The sequence below is a fragment of the Somniosus microcephalus genome, chromosome 13 (genome assembly GCF_052327205.1).
Source record: "Somniosus microcephalus isolate GS21.2 chromosome 13, FLI_Smic_1.0, whole genome shotgun sequence".
Taxonomy (NCBI): Eukaryota; Metazoa; Chordata; class Chondrichthyes; order Squaliformes; family Somniosidae; genus Somniosus; species Somniosus microcephalus.
The window spans coordinates 15,153,991-15,181,828 of NC_140999.1; the positions used below are offsets into that span (position 1 = coordinate 15,153,991).

The 27,838-nt window shown below is 45.5% G+C and overlaps 1 protein-coding gene across 1 annotated transcript in view; it reads right to left on the minus strand.

Moving 5' to 3' along the window:
• Nucleotides 1-11,950: 11,950 nt before the first annotated feature.
• The window catches only part of LOC147108084 (ADAMTS-like protein 5), a 146,881-nt gene continuing 130,993 nt past the window's right edge, over nucleotides 11,951-27,838 (minus strand). Inside the window, exons 10-13 of the mRNA XM_086004551.1 lie at nucleotides 26,653-26,863; nucleotides 24,157-24,261; nucleotides 16,240-16,311; nucleotides 11,951-13,134 (exon numbers count right to left, since the gene is read on the minus strand). Of these exons, the coding sequence (XP_085860677.1) occupies nucleotides 12,827-13,134; nucleotides 16,240-16,311; nucleotides 24,157-24,261; nucleotides 26,653-26,863 (696 nt within the window). The 3' untranslated portion in view covers nucleotides 11,951-12,826. The remainder of the gene's footprint in view (nucleotides 13,135-16,239; nucleotides 16,312-24,156; nucleotides 24,262-26,652; nucleotides 26,864-27,838) is intronic.

Genomic DNA, 27,838 nt, shown 5'->3' on the forward strand with positions numbered 1-27,838 from the left:
CTGGAAGGCTGTTCCCAGTGGGGTTCCGCAGGGCTCAGTCCTAGGTCCCTTGCTTTTTGTGGTTTATATCAATGATCTAGACTTGAATATAGGGGGTATGATTAAGAAGTTTGCAGATGATACTAAAATCAGCTGTGTGGTTGATACTGAAGAAGGACGCTGTAGACTGCAGGAAGATATCAATAAATTGGTCAGATGGGCAGAACAGTGGCAAATGGAATTCAATCCAGAGAAGTGTGAGGTAATGCATTTGGGGAGGGCTAACAAGGAAAGGGAATACACATTAAATGGTAGGACACTGAGTAGTGTAGAGGAACAAAGGGACCTTGGAGTGCATGTCCACAGATCCCTGAAGGTAGCAGGCCAGGTAGATAAGGTGGTTAAGAAGGCATATGGAATGCTTGCCTTTATTAGCCGTGGCATAGAATACAAGAGCAGGGGGGTTATGCTTCAACTGTATAAAACACTAGTTAGGCCTCAGCTAGAGTACTGCGTGCAGTTCTGGTCATCACATTACAGGAAAGATGTACAGAGGAGATTTACAAGGATGTTGCTGGGAGTAGAGAATCTTAGCTATGAGGAAAGACTGGATAGGCTGGGTCTGTTTTCCTTGGAACAGAGGAGGCTGAGGGGAGACCTTATTGAGGTGTATAAAATTATGAGGGGCCTAGATAAAGTGGATAGAAAGGACCTATTTCCCTTAGCAGAGGGGTCAAAAACCAGGGGGCACAGATTTAAAGTAATTGGTGTAAGGTTTAGAGGGGATTTGAAGGGAAATTTCTTCACCCAGAGGGTTGTGGGGGTCTGGAACTCACTGCCTGAAAGGGTGGTAGAGGCAGGAACCCTAACCACATTTAAAAAGTATTTAGATGTGCACTTGGGATGCTGTAACCTGCAGGGCTACGGACCAAGAGCTGGGAAGTGGGATTAGGCTGGATAGCTCTTTGTTGGCCGGCGCGGACACGATGGGCCGAAATGGTCTCCTTCCGTGCTGTAACTTTCCGTGAATCTATGATTCTTTGAGCTCCCTTTTAAAGGAGTCTGTTATCTCAGCCTCAACTATTCAGGCCAGGAGCAATGTAGCAAGTGTGCACCACTCTGTGGTTTCTGTGCCACCTGTCTCACTTGAGGTTTGTTCATTATGAAGCTGTGTCCGCTCGTTCTGCACTCACAATCTGATTCATCTAGCCTGCCTACGCCTGCGTCACCCTTACCGCTCAGCATTTTAAAGACTCGGATCATGTCCCTGCTCAACCTTCTTTTCTCCAATGCCGATGGGTTCAGGTTTGTGAGCTACAAGAGATCTCTTAACTTTGTGAGAAAAGGCATCTTTGTGTGTGTGTGCGCGCGCGCGCCTGTGTCTATGTGTGTGTCTATGTCCGTGCGTTAGGGTTGCCAACTCTGCTTGGGCCTATTCCTGGAGGTTTCATCATGTGACCGCCTCCCTCCAGCTGCCCCGCCCCCACACTCCTGCCATTGGTCGCCCGACATGTCTGACATAAGAAAACTACTAGGCACTTGGTCTAATCGTTAAACTAAGCTTTAATCAACTGTTTTACAACATGGAGGTCTAGTTGTGTCCTTCACTAGTTCCTGTTAAGACTGTCCTGCGCAAGCTGGGCCCATGCCCGAGTATTTATACTCTCCCTGGACAGCGCCACCCGCAGGCCGCTCAGTATTATTTCATAAGTCTTTCTTTCATGAATGACTGATTCATGTCAATGTCCACATCCTTCCCACGCCAACTGGAAAACGAACAGTTTCTTTGTTGCCCGATTGAATGGCTCTTGAATGTCAGTCAGCCTTTCATTCATGTCCAATAATTTTATAACTAGTAAACAGAAGGGTTCAAAGAAACATTTGCCGAGGTTACGGTGCCCAATCGGGTGAACTCCCCAAGGAAACTCCTGTCACTTGAATTTAGGCCGGTTCAGATTATTTTCAACTCGGTATGACAAATCCCTTTAAAAAGAGGTGCAGTGGCATAAAATATCTGAGAATATTTCTTGACCAAACTGAGGTCCTCAAACTGACTACAAATCTTTCATTGCCTTGTAGCATCATGTTGCTAAAATGATTTGAAGCACATTTGGTAGAGGCGAATTCTCCCTTTTATTATATAAGAATAAATTAAAAAAAGATTTTTGGCAGCCTTTCTTAACCTACCCTTAACATTTAAGGTTGAAAAAACACAGATCCAAGTTTAACATCTACTTTTAGTTTTCTGCCTATAAACTTTGTTTAACTACAGTAATTCTATCCGCCGTTTGTATATTCAGGTTCCTTGCGTGTTGAGTGTTTCTTGGACACAGTGAAGGTTCCTTTGGACAGGTTTGGATTTTTAAAATTTCCTGTGATTGTCTTCATATTTATAATTTTGAGGAATATAGCGGGGTGGTGGGTGGTGGGGGGAGGCGGCGGCAGGGGGAGAACTTTCCACTAATTGAACTGATAGGGAAATTGTCAATGTGGCTACAAGGTATATGTTTATGACAGAGAGTGGAAATTCTCCCTTGTTGTGAGTAATTAGGAAATACTAATTTTCTTTAATCCTTTGAGGGCAACGGCATCAACACTGTTGGAGTTCCCATATCTGGGGATGATAACCTCTGGTTACAACAGCAACGCTGTAAGCACACATGGGAGGATTCCCCCTGGTCAATATTTCCAACAATATTCTTTCGGAATGCGTTTACGATTGCACCAGAAATGCTGATCAAAAGTAAATCTTCAATAATAAAAACAGAAAATGCCAGCAACACCCAGCAGGTCAGGCAGCATCTGTGGAGAGCGAGAAACGAAGTTAACGTTTCAGCTCGCTGACCTTTCATCAGAACAGGAAGTAGTTTGAGATTTACCCGTCGGTGAGAAGAGCAAAAACGGGAAGAGAAGTGGCAATGAATTAGACTTGAAAACAAAGGGAATCTTCCCTCATTTGCTTCTGCAGTCAGTACATGTAGCAACCAGAGGAACGTATTGGCAATTGTATGAAGTGATTTCCTGCGAGCCAGAAATTATTTTCCCTGCCATTCTTTTCCTACTTTTTTTTAATGCTTTTCCTGTATCCACACACAAGTCAGAATGCACTGACTATAACAATTAAACGGCTAAGATATTTTCAATTACTAAATGACTAAGGAAATGCATGTTAAAGGAGCTCGGTATATAGAAAGGTAATTTTCAAACATTTCCAAACCACTTCATTGCTCTCCCATTCTATCTCTGCTGTCTTTTATTGTCTTTTCTTTGCTAATCGTTTTTCGCTACTTACATTTTCCTCTATTTCTCTTTGGTTCCCCTCATGTTTTCTCAGTCAATCTCCTTACACATTTCTTGAAGTTTCTCAGTGTCTCTCCTGCGTTTTCACCGTCCCTTCCCAATTTAAATTGGTACGAGCCCTGGAGTTGTCATTCACTTTGTACAGTACTCCAAGGAGAAATAAGGGAAATGATAATCGTGGCCAAAATTCTTGTGCAGTCTCTGCAGCTGTTTTGAATGTTGTCATGTTAGTTCTTTACGATTGACTAGAAGGTTGGCCAGAGTATAGTCTGCCCTGCTGGCCAAACCCCTTAAAGGCTAAGATGGCCCTGGCTGAACAAGCAACAGGAATCTTACAAGTGACCTGTAAGATGTGCGTTCCAGCAACAACACTATTTTAAAATTCTCCTCCATTTTTTCAAATCCCTCCATGGCTTCGGCCCTCCTTATCTCTCTGACCTCCTCCAGCCCTACAGCCCTCCAAGATCTCTGCGCTCCTCCAATTCTGGCCTTTTGCGCATCCCCGATTTTGTTCGCTCCACCATTGCCGGCCGTGCCTTCAGCTGCCGAGGCCCTAAGCTCTGGAATTCCCTGCCTAAACGTCTCCGCCTCGCTACCTCTCTTTCCTCTTTTAAGACGCTCCTTAAAACCTACCTCTTTGACCAAGCTTTTGGTCAGCTGCCCTAATTTATCCTTACATGGCTCGGTGTCAAATTTTGTTCTATGACACTCCTGTGAAGCGCCTTGGGACATTTTCCTAGGTTAAAAGCGCTATATAAATGCCAGTTACTGTTGTTGTTTTGACTGGTTAAACTCCTGCAATAGCCCTGAGCAGACCTGAGCATCTCTGGGGCTACTCTTCAACTTACCACCCGAGTGTTGTGGGTTGGGCACCTGTTATAGAAACCGCCTGATTTCCCTGTCCATTGAGTTCAATGTCTTGGCTCTGTCACCCTCTGTAACTAAGCTCTCTGCACTTAGGTAAATGAATATGTCCCAATGGGGAGAGAATGGGCTCGATTTTCCAAGCCCCGAGGAGGTGGGTTTGGAGGCGGGAGTGATGGGAGGCGGGTACCCGACCTGTGCTGGGAGCCGCCTCCCCGAGGCGGGAAGGGGATTAGTGCCAATTAACTGCCCGTTAACAGGTAGTTAACAGGCAGTTTTTTGCCTAATCCCTATTTTTAGCCCTGAAGTGTGGGCTGTCTGACGGCTCCGAACCACGCCAAGTTAGCGAGGTGGACCGTTGGTCTGCAGGGGTTGGAGGGGCCGAGATGTCCGTTGTGCAGGTGAGTGATGAGTGCCTGTGTGCAGAGGTAAGTGTGTGAGGTAAGTGTAAAGTGTTTTAATAAGTTTTACTTACCTTTACTTTCTGCTGCAGGCTTCCTCCATTCAGTTCTCAGGAGTCTCTCAGCTCACCGGCACAGAAAGCAGAATGGCCTCGAGCTGTCAAAAGCTGCAGCCTCTGCTTTCTGGTCTGGAGAGCTCTCTGAGTCTGAGTAGAAGGACTCAAGTTAGAAGATAGATTGTCAGTGTTTGACAGCTTCACGGAGCTGTCAATCACTGATTTTTCATCTGTCAAGAGCTCTTGACAGATGAAATGTCAATCGCTGACGTCACCAGTAACCAGGTGTCCATTAATTGGCCTGCTGAGCCCGCTGGGCGGGCTTAACAAGGTCAATCAAGGGAAAGTAGCATGGGTTGGCCACAAGTCGATGGAGGCGGGACTACAACCCAAAAAGTGGGAGTCCCGCCTCCAAAAGCTCCCCATTGACAAAATCGAGCCCAATGTGCGTGCTATATTTGGCAAACAGAAACCCTACAGGTGAGTCTCAATTTGTCAGTAGCTTGCATTGGAGATTCTTAAACATGGTGATGGATTTCCCTGTGTGGTACACATCCAACACCAAAAACATAAGTATTGTCCAACCGACTGTGTAACATATTTGGTTTGTTTCATACATGTGATGAAATATGCCATTCATCACTCATCTGTATTCTCTGTGTGATTGTGCCTGTGACTGTGGTTTAGTTTCAGTTTCATTTCCCTTACCTCAGTTCCGTTTCCTCACCTTGTATTGTATTGTGTGTAGGGCTCCGCCCATACCTGGCCCCTATGTAAGCAGGCTCAGCGTGCCTCACATCCAGTACTGCAGACCTCTGGATGGAAGACACCTCTCCACTGTGTGTTACCTTCTAAGTTAATAAAAGCCTTGTTTTGTTCCGCTAACATTGAGTCTCGGATTTATTGAGGCACATCAATACATTACAACAGTGACTTCACTTCAAAAAGTGCTTTGGGATGTCCTGAGGTTGTGAAACATGTTATATAAATGCAAGGTCTGTCTTTCTTTCTTTCCACGATGAGCGTATGTTATCTCAGATTGATTATACGCAATTGCTCATGTACAGCATTCAGGTCTGGTTATGCCATAGGAAACACGTTACATACAGGGAACAACCATTCCGCCCTTCTTCCTGTTTCTCCTTTAGGAATTATGGAATTGAGTGACAGATGGAAATATGCAAGCTGCTCGGACTGTGAATGTACCGTGCTCTACCTGGGGAATGGGTTCAGGGAGCAGAATTCCTCTGTTTGTTACTTGCAACAAAATCATAAATGCAGCTTCCCAGTTCCCCACCAGAGGACCTCTTCCTCCTCAGTTTGTAGGCAGGTGGGAATACGTTCTGCTCAGGCAAACTCTATTCAAAATGGCAGCCAGCCCGGGCTGGAATATTCGACGGCTCCTCCCTTTATTAGGAACCAATCAGCTCTGACATGCAAAGTCAAGGGGTCTCTTTAGCTGCCCCTCCCAGTGCCCTTATAATCCCACCATCTTGGTCTTCCTTGAGTTATACTTCCCAGTTGATCTAGCAGTGATCACCTGGTTTGCAGATCTTTCCATGTTATATCTCGCAATCTGTTCTTCGCTGTTTCTCTGAGTTAGTGAACCATCAGTGTCAATCTTTGATTTCTGTCCTACTCCATTTTCTTACTGCATTCTGCCCTCTCCTCTTCTTCAGCCATAATACATTTAATTATACTACTCTGTGCATCTCTTTATATCCTGACCATTTATCCAGTGTTCAGTGTTCTTCATTGCCATTGTCCCTCTAGCACTAATCACATAACAAGGGGTGACATGAATCAGTCATTCATGAAAGAAAGGGAGCAGCGAGGCAAGGAGCACGGTATAAAAACCGGCGCGAGCACCGAGGCCTGACCAGTTCCAGGGAGCAGCGAGGCGAGGAGCACGGTATAAAAACCAGCATGAGCACCGAGGCCCGACCAGTTCCAGGGAGCAGCAAGGCGAGGAGCACAGTATAAAAACCGGCGTGAGCACTGAGGCCCAACCAGTTCCAGGGAGCAACGAGGCAAGGAGCGCGGTATAAAAACCGGCGTGAGCACCGAGGCCCGACCAGTTCCAGGGAGCAGCGAGGCGAGGAGCGAGGTATAAAAACCGGTGTGAGCACCGAGGCCCGATCAGTTCCAGGGAGCAGCGAGGCGAGGAGCACGGTATAAAAACCGGCGCGAGCACCGAGGCCCGACCAGTTCCAGGGAGCAGCGAGGTGAGGAGCGCGGTATAAAAACCAGCGCGAGCACCGAGGCCCGACCAGTTCTAGGGAGCAGCGAGGTGAGGAGCGCAGTATAAAAACCGGCGCGAGCACCGAGACTTGCCAACTCAGCAGCGGGGAGAGAGGTAAAAAGTAATCAGTGTGTGATGTCACCAGGGAGCAGGTAAGTGATTGGTTGGTGAGTATTTCTCTATTTTTTAAACTTTAACTCTGTGGTTCATAGTTGCTAAGGTCTTTCTGGTGTAGCGGGGACTGTTGGTAAACCATACAAGCACCCTAGAGTTTATCTTTAATTGGTGGTAGTGAATTAATTTAAATTAATTAAAGGGTAAGTCATGTCAGGACAGCCCAGCCCCGTGTTATGCTCCTCTTGCTCTATGTGGGAATTCAGGGATGCTGCCTGTGTCCCTGACGACCATGTGTGCCAGAAATGCATCCAGCTGCAGCGACTAGCAGACCGCATTGCGGCGCTGGAGCTGCGGATGGATGGGCTTTGGAGCATTCATGATGCTGAGAGGGTCGTGGAAAACACGTTTACGGAGTTGGTCACACCGCAGGCAAGGGCTGCACAGGCAGAAGGGAAATGGGTGACCATCAGGCAGAGCAGTAGAGGCAGGCAGGTAGTGCAGGGGACCCCTGTGGCCATCCCCCTCTCAAACAGGTATACCAATTTGGATACTGTTGAGGGGGATGACTTACCAGAGGAAGGCAGCAGCAGCCAACTTCCTGGCACCAGGGGTGCTTCTGCTGCTCAGGGAGGAAAAAGAGTGGGAGAGCAATAGTGGTGGGGGATTCTATTGTAAGGGGAACAGATAGACGTTTCTGTGGCCGTAGACGTGACTCCAGGATGGTTTGTTGCCTCCCTGGTGCCAGGGTCAAGGATGTCACTGAACGGCTGCAGGGCATTCTGAAGGGGGAGGGTGAACAGTCAGAGGTCGTGGTTCACATTGGGACCAATGACATGGGTAGGAAGAGGGATGTGGTCCTGCAACAAGAATTTAGGGAGCTAGGTAGCAGATTAAAGAGCAGGACCTCAAAGGTTGTAATCTCTGGATTACTCCAGGTGCCACGTGCTAGTGAGTATAGGAATAGGAGGATAGCGCAGATGAATGCGTGGCTAAAGAGTTGGTGCAGGAGGGAGGGCTTTAGTTTCCTAGATCACTGGGCCTGCTTCTGGGGAAGGTGGGACTTGTACAAGTCGGATGGGTTGCACCTGAACCAGAGCGGGACAAATATCCTTGCGGGGAGGTTTGCTAGCACTGTTCGGGGGGGTTTAAACTAAAATGGCAGGGGGTTGGGAACCTGAGCAGGGAGACAGAGGAAAGGGAAACAGGGATAAAAGCAAAAGATAGGAAGGAGAAAAACAAAAGTGGCAGTCAGAGAAATCAATGGTTTAAATCAAACGTGGCCACAGTAAATAATAATTCTAATAGGTCTAAGAGCATTAAAAAAACAAGCCTGAAGGCTTTGTGTCTTAATGCGAGGAGCATTTGTAATAAGGTGGATGAATTGGCTGCGCAAATAGAGGTAAACGAATATGATTTGGTTGGGATTACGGAAACGTGGCTCAAGGATGGCCAAGACTAGGAACTCAACATCCAGGGGCATTCGATATTCAAGAAAGATAGGCAAAAAAGAAAGGGAGGTGGGGTAGCATTACTGGTTAAAGAAGGCATTAATACAATTGTAATGAAGGATATTAGCTCTGATGATGTGGAATTTGTATGGGTAGAATTGAGAAATACTAAGGGGAAAAAAACATTAGTGGGAGTGGTATATAGACCTCCAAACAGTAGGGCGGAGGTTGGGGATGGCATTAAAAGGGAAATTAAAGAAGCGTGCAATAAGGGCACAGCAGTCATCATGGGTGACTTTAATCTACATATAGATTGTGCCGACCAAATTAGTAACAATACTGTGGAGGAGGAATTCCTGGAGTGTTTACGGGATGGTTTCCTGGACCAATATGTCGAGGAACCAACCAGAGATCAGGCCATCTTAGACTGGGTATTATGTAACGAGAAAGGATTCATTAGCAATCTTGTTGTACGAGGTCCCTTGGGTCGGAGTGATCATAATATGATCGAATTCTTCATTAAGATGGAGAATGAAGTAGTTGACTCAGAGACTAGGGTCCTCAATTTAAATAAAGGATACTACGATGGTCTGAGGAGCGAGTTGGGTAGGATTGATTGGGGAATGGCACTCAAAGGGTTGACGGTGGATAGGAAATGGCAAACATTCAAAGACCGAATGGATGAGCTACAGAATTTGTTCATCCCAGTTTGGCATAAAAGTAAAACAAAAAAGGTGACTCAACCGTGGCTAACAAGGGAAATTAGGGATAGCATAAGATCCAAGGAGAGGACATATAAATTGGCCAGAAAAAGCAATAATCCTGAGGATTGGGAGCGGTTTAGGATTCAACAAAGGAGGACAAAGGGATTAATTAAGAAAGGGAAAATAGAATATGAGAGTAAGCTATCAGGGAACATAAAAACTGACTGTAAAAGCTTTTATAGATAGGTGAAGAGAAAAAGATTGGTGAAGTCAAGCGTAGGTCCCTTGCAGTCAGAATCAGGGGAATTTATAATGGGAAACAAAGAAATGGCAGACCAACTAAATACATACTTTGGATCTGTCTTCACAAAGGAGGACACAAATAACCTCCCAGAGATACCGGGGAACATAGGGTCTGCTGAAAGGGTGGAACTGAAAGAAATCAGTATGTGTAGGGATATGGTGTTAGGAAAATTGATGGGACTGAAGGCCAATAAATCCCCAGGGCCTGATAATCTACATCCCAGGGTACTTAAGGAAGTGGCCCTAGAAATAGTAGATGCATTGCTGGTCATCTTCCAGAACTCGATTGACTCTGGAACAGTACCCATGGATTGGAGGGTAGCTAATGTTACCCCACTCTTCAAAAAAGGTGGTAGAGAAAAAGCGGGGAATTATAGACTGGTAAGCCTGACATCGGTAGTGGGGAAAATGCTAGAGTCCATTATAAAAGATGTAATAGCAAAGCACTTGGAAAGCAGTGACAGGATCGGACAAAGTCAACATGGATTTACAAAAGGTAAATCATGCTTGACTAATCTACTGGAATTTTTTGAGGATGTAACTGGTAAAATAGATAAGGGAGAACCAGTGGATGTGGTGTATTTGGACTTTCAGAAGGCTTTCGATAAGGTCCCACATAAGAGATTAGCGTGCAAAATTAAGGCACATGGGATTGGGGGCAAGGTATTGACTTGGATAGAGAACTGGTTGGCGGACAGAAAGCAAAGAGTTGGAATAAACGGGTCGTTTTCCGAGTGGCAGGCAGTGACTAGTGGGGTACCGCAGGGATCGGTCCTAGGACCCCAGCTGTTCACAATATATATTAATGATCTGGACGAGGGAATTGGATGTAATATCTCCAAATTTGCAGACGACACAAAGCTAGGTGGGAGGGTAAGCTATGAGGAGGATGTCGTGAAACTCCAGTACGATTTGGACAGGTTGGGTGATTGGGCAGAAACATGGCAAATGCACTATAATGTGGATAAATGTGAGGTTATCCACTTTGGTGGCAAAAACAGGAAGGCAGATTATTATTTGAATGGCAATAGATTGGGAGAAGGGGAAGTGCAAAGAGACCTGGGTGTTATTGTGCACCAGTCGCTGAAGGTAAGCATGCAGGTGCAGCAGGCGGTTAAGAAGGCCAATGGTATGTTGGCCTTCGTAGCAAGAGGATTCGAGTACAGGAACAAGGATGTCTTGCTACAGTTGTACAGGGCCTTGGTGAGACCGCACCTTGAGTATTGTGTGCAGTTTTGGTCACCTTACCTGAGGAAGGACGTTCTTGCCACGGAAGGAGTGCAGCGAAGATTCACCAGGCTGATACCTGGGATGGCAGGAATGACGTATGAGGAGAGATTGTGTCGATTGGGCTTATACTCACTGGAGTTTAGAAGATTGAGAGGGGATCTCATCGAAACCTATAAAATTCTGTCAGGCCTGGACAGACAAGATGCAGGAAGGATGTTTCTGATGGCCGGGGAGTCCAGAACCAGGGTTCACAGTCTAAGGATAAGGGGTAAGCCATTTAGGACAGAGATGAGGAGGAATTTCTTCACCCAGAGAGTGGTGAACCTGTGGAATTCTCTGCCACAGAGGGCGGTGGAGGCCAGTTCATTAAATATATTCAAGAAAGAGTTGGATATATTTCTTAAGGCTAAAGGGATCAAGGGATATGGGGAGAAGGCAGGGACAGGGTACTGAATTTGGATGATCAGCCATGATCTCATTGAATGACGGAGCGGGCTCAAAGGGCCGAATGGCCTACTCCTGCTCCTATCTTCTATGTTTCTATGTTTAATACTGAGCAGCCTGCAGGTGGCGCTGTCCAGGGAGAGTATAAATTCTCGGGCATGGGCCCAGCTTGCGCAGGACATTCTTAACAGGAACTAGTGAAGGACACAACTTGACCTCCATGTTGTAAAACAGTTGATTAAAGCTTTGTTTAACGCTTAGACCAAGTGCCCAGTAGTTTTCATAGGTCAAGGGGTGTTATCTGTTTTTGCTACTAATGTGGGTGACATCTGATCCTGCTCATAAACTGTCACGGAGAAGTTAAAATATCTTACAAACAAACTGGAAGAATTGCTCCTACAGCCACCATAAATTGTTCCTTTAATGTTTATTTTAAATCACAACTTTCAAATCCTCTCAGTTAGTCCATTGTTAAGTTTTCATTAGAGACACTAACAGATGCCGGTCTTTGATCTGGTTGTGAAGGATGTGCTATATAGCACAATAAGATCCTTTTGTAACTTTATAAGTTTGCTTTTAGTTGATATTCACTAAGTCGTCAATGCTTTTTTTTATATTCGTTCATGGGATGTGGGTGTCGCTGCGCAAGTCCAGCATTTATTGCCCATCCCTAATTGCCCTTGAGAAGGTGGTGGTGAGCCGCCTTCTTGAACCGCTGCAGTCCGTGTGGTGAAGGTACTCCCACAGTGCTGTTAGGGAGGGAGTTCTAGGATTTTGACCCAGTGACGATGAAGGAACGGCGATATACTTCTAAGTCAGGTTGAGTGTGTGCGAAAGTCAGAGGTGAAATGATCTAAGATAATTAATGTTTGTCAATTTTAATGACTGTGTACAATAAAATATTTAAAAAATGTCTTTGATGCTTAGATACATCATGTATCATGCAAAGTGATTAGCTTCAGTATACTAGTGAGGTACTTAATATATGTACTTAAATAACTGAAATAAAAGAATTGGTCCAGGGGTACATCAGTACAATACATCGCCCAAAATTCAGAACATGGCAGGTATAATACAGACTGTCACTCCTTAAAGAATATGGGATTCATGCAATGTAAGGCTATCCAAAACTGGGAGCATCCTTCGGAGAATGGCTGCCCCAAATATCTGGGGAGAAACTGTTACAAAACAATTAAGTGCATTACTTTTCGAGGTGTAGCAGAGGTATTGTCATTGCGCTTTAGTTGCAAAGTGTAATATTGGGTTGGCTGGCTCCTTGAATATATAGCGTCTGGTGTTATCAACAGTCTTGGGCTCACTGGTACCATGCACACCGATTAGTTCATCATAGAGAACATTCCTTACAACAAACCCAAACACTGTTGGTGAAGACCGACCACATATAAACTTCAGAAAGCTCCCGATAGCTCTTTACAATATGAAGAATTATTTTGCTTTACTTCAACTGCGCATGGACGGAGCAGCCACATTAATTAATTTCCAATAATTCAGTGCGACACATTTTTGTCTTGACCCACAGAGTCATCATCAAATAACATCTTCCAGTGACTGTTCTTGGTGGCTTAGAAAGAGGTACTTAATATAGGCGTTTAGTAGTTGGTTAATAGGAAGTTTGCATGTAACCGATGGAATGATATAGTTTTCCTACGCAATGTCAAGAGCTCTTCCCAAATACTATCCAAGGCTGTAAAATGCTTGTGTCATGGTAGACTTCCCTTTATGAGTACCGATGGCAATATCTGTCCATGTCTCGCAGCATCAAGTCTTCCTTTGGCTGCCAGAGCCTGACGAAGCTGTTGTGTTCCAGTAGGATTCGGTTCAGCGTCTGCTCAAAGTTCACGTGGCGTCTTGCCATCATGATGTACTCTCGCTTCTCTAGAATGTACGGACAGTCACACGTGTTTGGCACCCAGATGTATTCCCTGTGTACTATGGGGTATTGGTTCTTATACGTTTGCTTGATTTGTACATCGTATCGAGTCTCCGACCCCACAATTTTCTTTCCGAGGATTTTTCCACGGAAAACTGGTGAGAAAGGAAAGAAGAAACACTTACGGAACAAAGCAGGAGTAGGTTTTTTTTCCCCTGGCAATTTACTTCCTCCCATATTCCCTTCCTCAAGTCTCCCAGGACCACACCTTCCTTTAGAAACATAGAAGATAGGAGCAGGAGTAGGCCATTCGGCCCCTTGAGCCTGCTCCACCATTCAATGAGATCATGGCTGATCATCCAAATTCAGTACCCTGTCCCTGCTTTCTCCCCATATCCCTTGATCCCTTTAGCCTTAAGAAATATATCCAACTCCTTCTTGAATATATTTAATGCCTTCTGTGGTAGAGAATTCCACAGGTTCACCACTCTCTGGATGAAGAAATTCCTCCTCATCTCAGTCCTAAATGGCTTACCCCTTTCCTTAGACTGTGACCTCTGGTTCTGGATTCCCCTGCCATCGGGAACATCCTTCCTGCATCTAGTCTGTCTAGTCCTGTTAGAATTTTATAAGTTTCAATGAGATCCCCTCTCATTCTTCTAAACTCTAGCGAATATAAGCCTAATCGACCCAATCTCTCTTCATACGTCATTCCTGCCATCCCAGGTATCAGTCTGGTGAATCTTCGCTGCACTCCCTCCATGGCAAGAACATCCTTCCTCAGATAAGGTGACCAAAACTGCACACAATACTCAAGGTGTGGTCTCACCAAGGCCCTGTACAACTGCAGCAAGACATCCTTGCTCCTGTACTCGAATCCTCTTGCTATGAAGGCCAACATACCATTTGCCTTCTTAACCGCCTGCTGCACCTGCATGCTTACCTTCAGCGACTGGTGCACAAGGACACCCAGGTCTCTTTGCACTTCCCCTTTTCCCAATCTATTGCCATTCAGATAATAATCTGCCTTCCTGTTTTTGCCACCAAAGTGGATAACCTAGCATTTATCCACATTATACTGCAGCTGCCATGCATCTGCCCAATCACCCAACCTGTCCAAATCATACTGGAGTTTCACGACATCCTCCTCACAGCACACACGCCCACCCAGCTTTGTGTCGTCTGCAAACTTGGAGATATTACATCTAGTTCCCTCGTCTAGATCATTAATATATATTGTGAATAGCTGGGGTCCTAGCACCAATCCCTGCAGTACCCCACTAGTCACTGCCTGCCACTCGGAGAAAGACCCGTTTATTCCAACTCTTTGCTTCCTGTCTGCCAACCAGTTCTCAATCCAAATCAGTACCTTACCCCCAATCCCATGTGCTTTAACTTTGCACGCTAATCTCTTATGCGGGACCTTATCGAAAGCCTTCTGAAAGTCCAAATACACCACATCCACTTGTTCTCCCTTATCTATTCCCTTATCTTTGCCAGCAGAACAGTTTGTTACCAGACATCTGCTTAACTCAGTTGGTAGCATTCTCGCCTTTGAAGCCATGGGTTCACCCTGGCACTCTGGTGCATTGTCGGAGGTGCCACCTTTTGGATGAGACATCCAATTGAGTTTAAGGAGATGTTAAAGATCCCATGGCATTGTTCAAAGAAGAGCAGGAAGTTCTCCTGGTGTTCTGGACAACATTCCTCCCTCAACCAACACATTCATTCATTTATTTATGTTTGTGAGACTTTGCCATGCTCAGATTGGTTGCTGTGCTTGCCTACCTAAAAACAGTGACTATACTTCAAACAATAATTCATTGGTCATGAAGCACTTTGGGATGCTTGGGGGTTTGGAGCTATGTAAATGCAAGTTCTTTCTTTCTTATGCAAAGCTGTTGCATTCTGAGAAATAGGAGGACCATTAAAAGGACCAGTGACTGATCTACCAGTTTTCCTTCCCTTCTCTGTTGGAATTGCCTGGCCATTGCCTAATGTCGGTAGCATGGGTTAGTTTGGGTGGATAGAATTAATCCTGTACACTCCAAAAGTTCCTGTACACTCCATAATTACTGCAAATGCCTTTTTGCTGCCTTAACTAGTATGAAGATGCTCAAACTTTCTTTGTAGCTGGGTCAACTCCACGAGCCCCATTGTGTGGTCCCATTATCACCACTGCTCTTGGAGTGGCAGGATGTCAGGGCCGAGAGCAGAGCTCAATAGCGGTGGTTACGCAAACAGCTCGTTACTTAGAGTCTAGAAGCAAGGGTCACAGTCTCAGAATAAGGGGTCGGCCATTTAGGACTGAGATGAGGAGAAATTTCTTCACTCAAAGGGTTGTGATTCTTTTGAATTCTCTACCCCAGAGAGCTGTGGGGGCTCAATCGTTGAGTATATTCAAGACAGAGATCGATAGAGTTTTGGATACTAAGGGAAATCAAGGGATGGGGGATATTGCGGGAAGGTGGAATTGAGATAGAAGATCAGCCATGATCTTATTGAATGGCGGAGCAGACTCAAGGGGCCGTATGGCCTACTCCTGCTCCTGCTTTTTATGTTCTTACTTATTTCCACTTTGTAATGGTAAATGTCTTTACAATGGATGGCACTGTAATGAGATCCATACATAATAAAAGGTAGGTGAATGTCAGCTGAGTATTTAACCATGGAGGGCATCACATCCCAACCTGGCTGACTGCTAACCCCACGTCCAACATGCACACTCACAGGTTGCACTGAATAGTGATCAAGTGGTTGGTTTTCTTCCCCTAACTAGCTCAAGGGCACTGAGGCTAATTGCAGGAACCCTACTGTCACCCTTGCCGAGGTTAGCACGAGGCGGGGGTTGATCCCAGGACTTTCTTTGTCTGTGTGGCCTTTGGGCACACTGGGCAATGTTTGTGGGAGCTTTTATTTTTGCTTTTCTCTTAGTTCCGCTGACGCAGAAAGGTAAATTCAGTGATCCACGCATTCCGGTGGGGAGCCCCATTGCAAGGGAGCACATGGCACAGATAAGGCTAAAACACTGTGGTGCCAGTTCTGTAACCGGTGCTCCCTTTGAGCGTGGCCTCATGCTGAGATCAGTGAATTCACTCTCGACAGCTGACCTTTTCTACAAAAAACAGACATTAGACAATTTGCAGCACACTGATGTAGTTGCAAATTAGAACCAGTCCTCATAACGGGTCCAAAAAATAAATTTATGTATCTTGCAATTAGTTCCTAAGTAATGGTTTTATGTTTTATTGATGTCTTACCAAAGTCTTTCTGGCAGTACTGTTGGATCCTCTGAGATTTTCCTTTTGACTTCTTACACTTTCTACAGTAACCTAGATCAGAGATAGACAGCAATTACTTACAGGCAGCAGGCCAGTTTATCTCAGTGCTGTTCCACATGCCAGTTAATGCATACCATCTATTAAAAGGAGCTTTTTGCTCAGGCACCAAGTAATTAAACCGCTCCCTGCTGAAAGGAGGAGGGCAGCTTTATTAGACTGTCAGAGAAGGGATGTTGTTTGTGCTTGTTCCGCTTTCCTCGACTCCACTTTGGAGAAAAAGGAAGATTTATATCCAGTGACAAAAATAAAGAATCCCCCGAACCCTCCACTGGGTCAGCGCCACTGAATCCTCTCAGTGGGAGGGGTTGCTTGGGAAAGGAGTTGCTTGAGATGAACAACCACGGGATGTGTTTCTCCATTCCCTCTCCTGTGCGCTGGTAATCTCTCGACCTTGTTTTTGACCCAACCGGTTTGGGGAACGCACCCTTTCCCTTTCATCCTCCCTCTTCCCCTTTTTTTCCCTCTTTCCTTCTCCCCCAGTTTTTCCATGTAGGCGTTGTGGAGATCACAATTTCGAAGAAGAGCAGGGGGGGAGTTATCCCCAGTGTCTTGGGCCAATAGTTATCCCTCAATCAAGATCACTAATAAAAAAAACCCAGATTATCTGGTCATTTTATCACATTGCTGTTTGTGGGAGCTTGCTGTGTGCAATTGGCTGTCGTGTTTCCTACATTACAACCGTGACTATACCTCAAAAGTACTTAATTGACTGTAAAGCATTTTGGGATGTCCTGAGGTTGTGAAAGGCGCTATATAAATTCAAGTCTTTCTTTTTTAATGTTTGGCGAGGCGGCAAGTCGCCCCAGGAGAGCATTGGGCTGGGAGTGAGAGAGAGAGAGACACACAGCAGGGAGGTGACAGGAGGTTTAATGTTCATTATTTCTTTCGAGATGTTAACAGTTCAGCAGCTGACGGGAAGCTCACTCACTGGGATACCGATCTGCCAATGCTGTCAAAGAGGACAGACTAAGGAATGTGTTTTGACTGTTGGAAGAATTTTGTGTAGACATGTTACTGCTGGTGAGATTTTATCAGGTTAGACTGTACCATTAACACATGTACTGCAAGGATTTCTAATGGCACATAGAGTGCTTTGGTTCCAAGTCGGGAATAATACTGCCTTGGTCGTGGAAAACCAGTGCTGTTGTTACATGCGTTGTTTTTCTCTTTACTGAACACAAAACATGGACCCTGTGCTCAATGGCATTTGTGGTCTTTTCACCCTTAACATAAAAGCAACTCAGGGCCATGCTTTGGGAGAGGGGAGAAAACAAAATGGCTGTTTCAGCACTGGGCAGGAGAGTGTGTGGCCGCTATTTGTAGTGAAACTGTAAATAAAGAGCTTGTTTATGATTTGGCTACAAATAGCAAACAAGAGGCTCTGTGCCTGGCTATTCCTCTCAACGTTTAAGCAGCTCTGCAAACAAAAACAGTTGTACCATTAAAGGCATCTCAAGTCTATTTAATGAATAACGAAGTACTTATTCGGTCACTGAAAATCCACTTTGTAGAGCTGACTGACATATTTTAGTGGATTGAAATCACACTATCCCATATTAGGAACACACGTGTTAAACGCGATCATAGTAACACGAGCAGGCTATTCGGTCCTTCAAGATTGCACTGTCATTGGTCATGGCAGCTCTTTACCTTTTCAATCCCAATTCATGTCCTTTCTTTGGTAGTGCGGTTCCTTGACTCTGCAGTCCCAACGGGGAGCAGTACCCACAAGGGGGGCATGGATTAGGGACAAAACTAAAACACTGCGGCCCTGATTCTCTAATATTAATATACCCTTACTTCCCAAATAGCAATCAATCTCGCTTTTTAAATACCGCCACTGATTATGGCCTTCTGGAGCAGTGCATTTCACATTCTGACATTCATGTTGTGTGAAGAAATGCTTTCTGGATCGACTTCTTCCTGGTTTCATTCAAATTGTTAAATTATGCCCCGCCCACTCCCCCAACCTCACCCCCCGCCATTTTAGATTCCCTTATTGGAGGGAAGAGACTTCCCCCGAGTTTGTGTGAAATTCCTCTCTCAGTTATTTTAACTAACGTGTTTAAAAGGAAAATGTTAATGTGTTTGTAATTAATATCACACAATGTGATTCAACCCATGAGGCTTTCTAACCTGTTACTTGAAGAAATATGTTCTCCCAAATCTAGAAAGAGGATGAGGCACTATTTATGAAGACATGTGAAAAAACATCAACAGCGAAGCGATTTTCTGAATTTTCACTACTAGTGTGTTTTTTATTGCCAGAGATTGTTGATCATTAAAGCTTGACTCTAAGTGGATTCATTAGGACTGTGGGTGAAGTAAAGGAAGGGAAGGGAAGGGTTGTGGTCCAGATATCATTACTGCATTCAATAGGAGGTGAGGAGTGACAGGATCAATGCACATTGAAGCTGGTTTGCGATACCACAGACTGGTCCAATGCAGATCAGTTGGGATTTCCTTTCTAGCTCGGCTTCATCAGCGTCAGCACACGTCAATCTACCTGGGAGAGCGGAACATGTCATAGATTTTAACACCAGTGTTTCATCCTTACATGATAGGAGGTGGCGTTAACAAGGAAACTCAGGTGAGATTCAGCCTCCTCAGATGGCTCCGCTGTAGAATCATAGAATCATAGAAAGTTACATGCACGGATGGAGGCCATTTCAGCCCATTGTGTCCGCGCCGGCCAACAAAGAGCTGTCCAGCCTAATCCCACGTCCCAGCTCTTGGTCCGTAGCCCTGCAGGTTACAACATCCCAAGTGCACATCCAAGTACTTTTGATTAAATGTGGTTAGGGTTCCTGCATCTGCCACCCTTTTGAGGCAGTGAGTTCCAGACCCCCACAACCCTCTGGGTGAAGAAATTTCCCCTCAAATCCCCTCTAAACCTGCCACCAATTACTTTAAACCTGTGCCCCCTGGTTTTTGACTCCTCTGCTAAGGGAAATAGGTCTGTTCTATCCACTTTATCTATGCCGCTCATAATTTTATACACCTCAATAAGGTCTCCCCTCAGCCTCCTCTGTTCCAAGGAAAACAGACCCAGCCTATCCAGTCTTTCCTCATAGCTAAGATTCTCTACTCCCAGCAACATCCTTGTAAATCTCCTCTGTACCCTCTCTAGTGCAATCACATCTTCCCTGTAATGTGGTGACCAGAACTGCACGCAGTACTCTAGCTGAGGCCTAACTAGTGTTTTATACAGTTGAAGCATAAATCCCCATCTCTTGTATTCTATGCCATGGCTAACAAAGGAAACTTGTTGTGCATTTGAGGGCAGGACTCAAATATCAGCCAGTACCAGAACTCAAACCAACACAGGGGTTTCTCCCTTGTTTGTTTAATGGGAAAAGGCACCACTTGGTGTGGTACAGTCATACGGGCTGGGAAGGTCCCATGGTCTGTGCTGAGTTAGCTGATCGCAGCTACAGGAACAGTAAGCCATCTATCATTGGTCGCATTGCCCTGGGCTAGAAAAGGGGGCAAATCCGCCAGTAACCCATGCTGGGAAGTACACGCTTACAGACTTTGAGGTGAGGATAAGATCAAGCTTGACTGTGATGCCCCCTGAGATCAATAGCCCACCGACACTCAGGGAGCCGATTTTTGGCCTGATTTGGGATGCTAGCGGGACGGTAGAAGTTGGGAAATCTGGTAGAATTCCATTCTGCCAGATTCCCACTGGTTAAAGCAGACGGGAGCTTCATTAGTGTATGCAAAAGGGGGCAAGGAAGGGCGCTGTGGCATTTTCTGGCCCGTGGGCGTGGTGGATGCTGAGTCCCCACATGCAGTGAAACCAGGTGGGAAGTAGGTCTCAGGGGGACCTGCAGGCGAGCGGGCCTTAAAAGGCAAAACCTTATTCCTAAATAGCAACAGAAATAATCCCTTTAATTTAACAAAGTTTGCAAGCAGTGAAATATTTCTGCTCATCAGATATAACCACCATTTCTAATCTGCAGCAACACAAAAACAATGGTATTAGAAAACCTTATTCCTCAGCGTCCTAATACTCTCCACTTGCCTGGACGAGGGCCGCTCCAAAAACACTCAAGAAGCTCAACAAAGCAGCCCACTTGATTGGCACCCCATCCATCACCTTAAACATTCACTCAAGATCAGCCATGATCTTATTGAATGGCGGAGCAGGCTCGAAGGGCCAAATGGCCAACTCCTGCTCCTATTTCTTAGGTTATGTACTCCCTCCACCACCGGCGTACCGTGGCTGCGGTGTGTACCATCTACAAGTTGCAATGCAGCAACTCGCCAAAGCTTTTTCGGCAGTACCTCCCAAACCCCCGACCTCTTCCACCTAGAAGGACAAGGGCAGCAGGCGCATGGGAACACTGCCACCTCCAAGTTCCCCTCCGAGTTACACACCATCCTGACTTGGAAATATATCGGCCGTTCCTTCATCGTCGCTGGGTCAAAATCCTGGAACTCCCTCCCTAACAGCACTTTGGGAGCACCTTCACCACACGGACTGCGGCGGTTCAAGAAGGCAGCTCACCACCACCTTCTCAAGGGCAATTAGGGATGGGCAATAAATGCTGGCCTTACCAGCGACGCCCAGATCCCATGAACGAATTTAAAAAAAATTGCATTGCCATAGCAACATGTGGGACAGCAAGTGGGGGTGAAAGTCAACTTTGACGGGGGGGCGCCAAAATGAACGGTAATGGGTTGGCCGCCCATTATACATCCCGTCTGCTTTTCCTGTCCGTTGACTTCAATGGAAATTGGGTGGGGTGTATAACGGGTGGACAATCTGCTGCTGCCCATTTTCTGCCCTGTTGAAGTTGAACTTCGGCCTCCTGTCACTGTAACTGTTGGAGAGAAGCCTCAATAACACAGTCAATACAAAAGGAAAATACTGCAGATGCTAGAAATCTGAAATAAAACAGAAAATGCTGGAGATACTCAGCAGGTCAGGGCAGCATCTGTGAAGAGAGAAACAGAGTTAACGTTTCAGGTCGATGACCTTTCGTCAGACGAAAGGTCATCGACCTGAAACGTTAACATAGAAACATAGAAGATAGGAGCAGGAGTAGGCCATTCGGCCCCTCGAGCCTGTTCCGCCATTTAATGAGATCATGGCTGATCATTCAAATTCAATACCCTGTCCCTGCTTTCTCCCTATATCCCTTGATCCCTTTAGCCTTAAGAAATATATCTAACTCCTTCTTGAATATATTTAATAAGTTGGCCTCAACTGCCTTCTGTGGTAGAGAATTCCACAGGTTCACCACTCTCTGGATGAAGAAATTCCTCCTCATCTCAGTCCTAAATGGCTTACCCCTTATCCTTAGACTGTGACCCCTGGTCTGGAATCCTCTGCCATTGGGAACATCCTTCCTGCATCTAGTCTGTCTAGTCCTGTTAGAATTTTATAAGTTTCAATGAGATCCCCTCTCATTCTTCTAAACTCTAGCGAATATAAGCCTAATCGACCCAATCTCTCTTCATACGTCATTCCTGCCATCCCAGGTATCAGTCTGGTGAATCTTCGCTGCACTCCCTCCATGGCAAGAACATCCTTCCTCAGATAAGGCGACCAAAACTGCACACAATACTCAAGATGTGGTCTTACCAAGGCCCTGTACAACTGCAGCAAGACATCCTTGCTCCTGTACTCGAATCCTCTCGCTATGAAGGCCAACATACCATTTGCCTTCTTAACTGCCTGCTGCACCTGCATGCTTACCTTCAGCGACTGGTGCACAAGGACACCCAGGTCTCGTTGCACTTCCCCTTTTCCCAATCTATTGCCATTCAGATAATAATCTGCCTTCCTGTTTTTGCCACCAAAGTGGATAACCTCACATTTATCCACATTATACTGCATCTGCCATGCATCTGCCCACTCACCCAACCTGTCCAAATCGTACTGGAGTTTCTCGGCATCCTCCTCACAGCACACACGCCCACCCAGCTTTGTGTCATCTGCAAACTTGGAGATATTACATCTAGTTCCCTCGTCTAGATCATTAATATATATTGTGAATAGCTGGGGTCCTAGCACCGATCCCTGCGGTACCCCACTAGTCACTGCCTGCCACTCGGAAAAAGACCCGTTTATTCCAACTCTTTGCTTCCTGTCTGCCAACCAGTTCTCAATCCAAGTCAGTACCTTACCCCCAATCCCATGTGCTTTATCTTTGCAAGCCAATCTCTTATGCGGGACCTTATCGCAAGCCTTCTGAAAGTCCAAATACACCACATCCACTGGTTCTCCCTTATCTATTCTACCAGTTACATCCTCAAAAAATTCCAGTAGATTAGTCAAGCATGATTTACCTTTTGTAAATCCATGTTGACTTTGTCCGATCCTGTCACTGTTTTCCAAGTGCTCTGCTATTACATCTTTTATAATGGACTCTAGCATTTTCCCCACTACCGATGTGAGGCTTACCGGTCTATCATTCCCCATTTTCTCTCTACCACCTTTTTTAAATAGTGGGGTTACATTAGCTACCCGCCAATCCATGGGAACTATTCCAGAGTCTATAGAATTTTGGAAGATGACCAGCAATGCATCTACTATTTCTAGGGCCACTTCCTTAAGTACCCTAGGATGTAGATTATCAGGTCCTGGGGATTTATCGGCCTTCAATCCCGTCAATTTCCCTAGCACCATTTCCCTACAAATACTGATTTCATTCAATTCCTCCTTCTCATTAGACACTATGTTCCCCAACATCTCTGGAAGGTTATTTGTGTCCTCCTTTGTGAAGACAGAACCAAAGTATATATTTAATTGGTCTGCCATTTCTTTGTTCCCCATTATAAATTCCCTTGATTCTGTCTGCAAGGGACCTACGCTTGACTTCACCAATCTTTTTCTCTTCACATATCTATGGAAGCTTTTACAGTCAGTTTTTATGTTCCCTGCAAGCTTACTCTCATATTCTATTTCCCCCCTCTTAAATAATCCCTTTGTCCTCCTTTGCTGCATCCTAAACTGCTCCCAATCCTCAGGTTTGCTGCTTTTTCTGGCCAATTTATATGTCCTCTCCTTGGATCTTATGCTATCCCTAATTTCCCTTGTTAGCCACGATTGAGTCACCTTTTTTGTTTTATTTTTTAACTCTGTTTCTCTCTTCACAGATGCTGCCTGACCTGCTGAGCATCTCCAGCATTTTCTGTTTTTATTTCAGTAACAGTGTTATTCCCAGCAACAGCTGCTTTTTGCGTTGAAACAAACCCAAAATGAACAAACCGTTCCACTCTCCACCCCCCTGGAAAAGTTATAAAATGTAATCTGTGCTTGGGGTTTAGAAGTTTTTTGGCGTATGTGCTTACCTGCATAAAAGCAGGTCAGGTTCCTAAATATAAGATAGTCACTAATAAATCCAATAAGGATTGCATTGCGACTGCTCTTCAAGATAGTAGTTCATTGGCTGTGAAGTGCTTTGGGACATCCCAATATTTTGATAAGGTAAGATATAAATGGAAGTTCTTGCTATCCGTTTACTGTTGCATCATGTGAACCTACCTCCATCGATAGTTTGTTACCCTGTACCATTTAATCAGGCCCAAGGGACCTAATGTGTAGAGATCTTAGAATACGTGCTGTACCTTCCCGCATTATATACAAAACATACGTAAATGCTGGACAGGAAAAGCCCAGCTAGTCCGATGAGCTTTCTCACATAGTCACGATGCCTTCCGCATCATTATTCCCAACATCCACCCACGCCCCCACCCCCCCCCCCACCTATCTACCGACAGCCGTGACATTTCCTGGGAGAGGCAAATAAACAGATTTTTTTTAAACCACAAGGCCGATCTAGTGGGCCTGGCCCTTGCAGTGCCTTTGACGCTTGTACTCACTGGGTTGATGGTGTGTGGGCTGGATGGTGTCTCTCGGTAATATATTTTGAAAACGATTATCTTGATGGGGACGCACTGGTGGTCGCCATGTAGGGTGAATCCAACCTGAAGAGAAAGGAGGGGTGGGGAATAAATTGAATCTATGTTTTGGTCAGAAACACAAGAGCCGTAAGACCTTGCCTCAATCCAATGAGTCAGTAAGGAATGCCTATGGTGAAGACAGTTCCTCCACCCCTCCTACCTGTGCTAGTCTCCCCAACTCTGTCATTGCCTGGATCTTTCCTTCATGAGCAGAGAAGGTGAAATACAGAATTGTCTCATCACTTCCTGAATCAGGGGTTGTTGGAGCACGTATTAGGCCGTGGGACAGCCCTGGACTTGCTCTTTGAACCCTAGCACAACTCTCTGGGTCTTTCTTGTGCCCTTAGTGACTTCCAGAGTATTTGCTCACACCTGACTTTAATACAGTTGGTTGTGGCTGGTCCCTGTTATGAAGCGTATTTTATTAAAAATCTTCCGGTTTCCACCCCCAGTCCAATTTCCCCTCTAATCCCGTTTCATCTGAAGGCTAGTATATTTCATAGAATTTACAGCACAGAAACAGGCCATTCGGCCCAACTGATCTATGCCGGTGTTTATGCTGCATACGAGCCTCCTCCCACCCTGCTTCATCTAATTCTATCAGCATAAGATTCTCTTTCTTTCTCCCTCAAGTACTTATCTAGCTTCCTCTTAAAGGCATCTGTGCTACTCACCTTAGCTACCCCTTGTGGTAGCAAGTTCCACATTCTAAGCACTCTCTGGATAAAGAAATGTCTGCTGAATTCCTTATTGGATTTATTAGTGACTATCTCATAGTTATGACCCCATTATATATACCGTGGCTGCAGTGTGTACCATCTACAAGATGCACTGCAGCAACTCGCCAAGGCTTCTTCAGCAGCACCTCCCAAACCCACGACCTCTTCCACCTAGAAGGACAAGGGCAGCAGACGCATGGGAACACCACCACCTCCAAGTTCTCCTCCAAGTCGCACACCATCCTGACTTGGAAGTACCTGTATATCGCTGATCCTTCATCGTCGCTGGGTCAAAATCCTGGAACTCCCTCCCTAATAGCACTGTGGGAGCACCTTCACCACATGGACTGCAGTGGTTCAAGAAGGAGGCTCACTACCACCTTCTCAAGGGCAATTAGGGATGGGCAATGGCCTTGCCAGCGACGCCCACAGCCCATAAACGAATTAAAAAAAATATAGAAAGGAATGCAAAAACAGTCTTCTGCAAAAACAGAGAGCAATTCAGGTTATAAGGAGATCCAAAAACCTCACCGATTAATTTTATTTCAACACTACCATTCCAATAAAAAGAGTTTCTGCAACATTACAGGGTATATTCACTGACCATGTGTTCTCAGTGGGAAACAGTGCTTGAAGGAGGCTCAGGTTGAAGGTGGGGCTACAACATTGTACGGCCGATTCTCTGAGCTGCACTGCCCGTGAGTGTGACTCTCCGCTGGGTGTACAGGAGTTCTGAATTTACCATAATGTGCAAAGTGCTTAAAGGTGACAATGAATGTATAAGTGCTCCCTGTCTTCATTCAGTTCTCTTGTTTATGTACCTTCTCTACAATTTCTTGTGTTCAGTGAGAATGCTCAGAGTCAGTTGTATTTTATTATTTCAAAATATGTTATCTTTTTTCCGTATATATTTTCTCTCTCACCCCCACCTTTCCCCCCCGCACCCCCCCCCACCTTTGAAGGTGCTGACACTTGCTGGAATACAGCTCCACAGGTGCCCTCCACCCTTCCCAAGTGACCATTCTTTATGTGTGAGCCCAGGTAGAGGGTGTCAGTAGACTATTCGACCATGGAGAGCACCGCACCCGTGCCAGGCCTCACCTCATGTCAGTTTCCAGCAGGCGTTACTAGACCGCGACCAGGAGGTAAAACCATGGCTGATTTAACCCATTCTACTACAAGGGAAACCTTAAAACCAGCTTAGTGCCCCATTGTTGCCCTGGCTGGGATCAGCTTAGTCAACCCAGACTGGGAACCATTCTAATCTATATGGTCCTGCAGGACATCAAACAGTGCATATGCTCACTGATGACAGGTTATGACATAACCATTTGTGATTATATTCAAACTGTACAATGGACTCGAGGTTAACAATTCCTCATTCAGCAAGCGTGCACCCGTGTGGTGAGGGAAGAGGCCAATCATGACATACACACTTCCCCAAGGAAGGCAGGGGGAAAGAAAATGGCGGGCGAGCTGCCTTGACCTGCTCTTGTGCGCCTCCTAGCGGTAACCTCAAGAGCAGCAGTGGCAGAGACCTGGCAGCAGGCTGGCCATTCAGGCTTGAGGAACAGAGAAAAAAAAAACGTGTCGGGTAATGGGACCTAAAAAGGAGGGAAGAACTTATGATTACTCCTGAAATAGAAAACTCACAATCTAGCGACTGAGTCGGTTTAAACAAATGCCAGCTACATACCTGGGTAGGCGGTCGGTTTTCTGGTAGTGGTGGTGGTGGTGGTGGTCGTCGTGGTCTGTGCCCAGGGCAGATAATGGAGAGGAAGGTCAGCCTCTATAACAGCAGTCTCAGACTGCCTCAGTGGACTATGGCCACCCTGGTAATGACTGTAGCGCTCATTCGGAAGCCAAAACTCGTATTCGATACCCGGGTTTTCCTCTTGTAGGAGAACCTGTAACACAGGTTCATCTTTTCATGTTCCAGTGCTAGATCTCCTTGTGACAGCTGTATTCTACATCGTTATATTCAAAATGGATGAGACCGTAACGATTGCCTGACCTACTCTAACGGGGTGAAATTGCAGTGTGCGGAATTAGCATATAAAGATTTATTTTATTCTGTGTTCATTTCCTTTGCCTGCTACTTTGACAAAGGCTCATAGATTAAGACTTCCATTAAAATATCAGACAAAGAAATTTCATGCAAATTTGAAAGAAGAAAGACAGAAAGACTTGAATTTATACAGCATCTTTCACAACCTCAGGACATCCCAGAGCACTTTTCAGACAATGAAATACTTTTGAAGTGGAGTCACTGTTGTAATGTTGGAAACGCAGCAGATAATTTGCATGTAGCAAGGTCCCACAAACAGCAATGTGATAATGTTCAGATAATCTGTTTTAGTAATGTTGGTTGAAGGATAAATATTGGCCAGGTCACTGGGGAGAACGCCCCTGCTCTTCTTCACAATAGTGCCGTGGGATCTTTTACATCCACCCGAGAAGCTGGAGGGGGCCTCGGATTAACACCTCATCCAAAAGACGGCACCTCCAACAGTGCAGCACTCCCTCAGTACTGCATTGGAGTGCCAGTCTAGATTTTGTGTTCAAGTCTCTGGAGTGGGACTTGATCCCACGACCTGGTTGACTCAGAGGCGAGAATGCTGCCCACTGAGCCAAGCCCGACATTAAATAATAATATTGCAAGGCGTGATTTCACCCGATAATTTGTTTGTTATTTTTCCATCCAGTTAGCCCACTGCATCTATACGTTTCCTCCTTCAGTTGAGAAATTGTGATAGTCCGCACCCACTGACTTGCCAACGACATTGTTACTGATGACCTTCGTCTGATCTACTGGAGATGCCTTTGAGTTGTGTCAAAAGGGTGTGTAATAGAGTTTGCAGAATTCGTAGCCACAGAGGTGT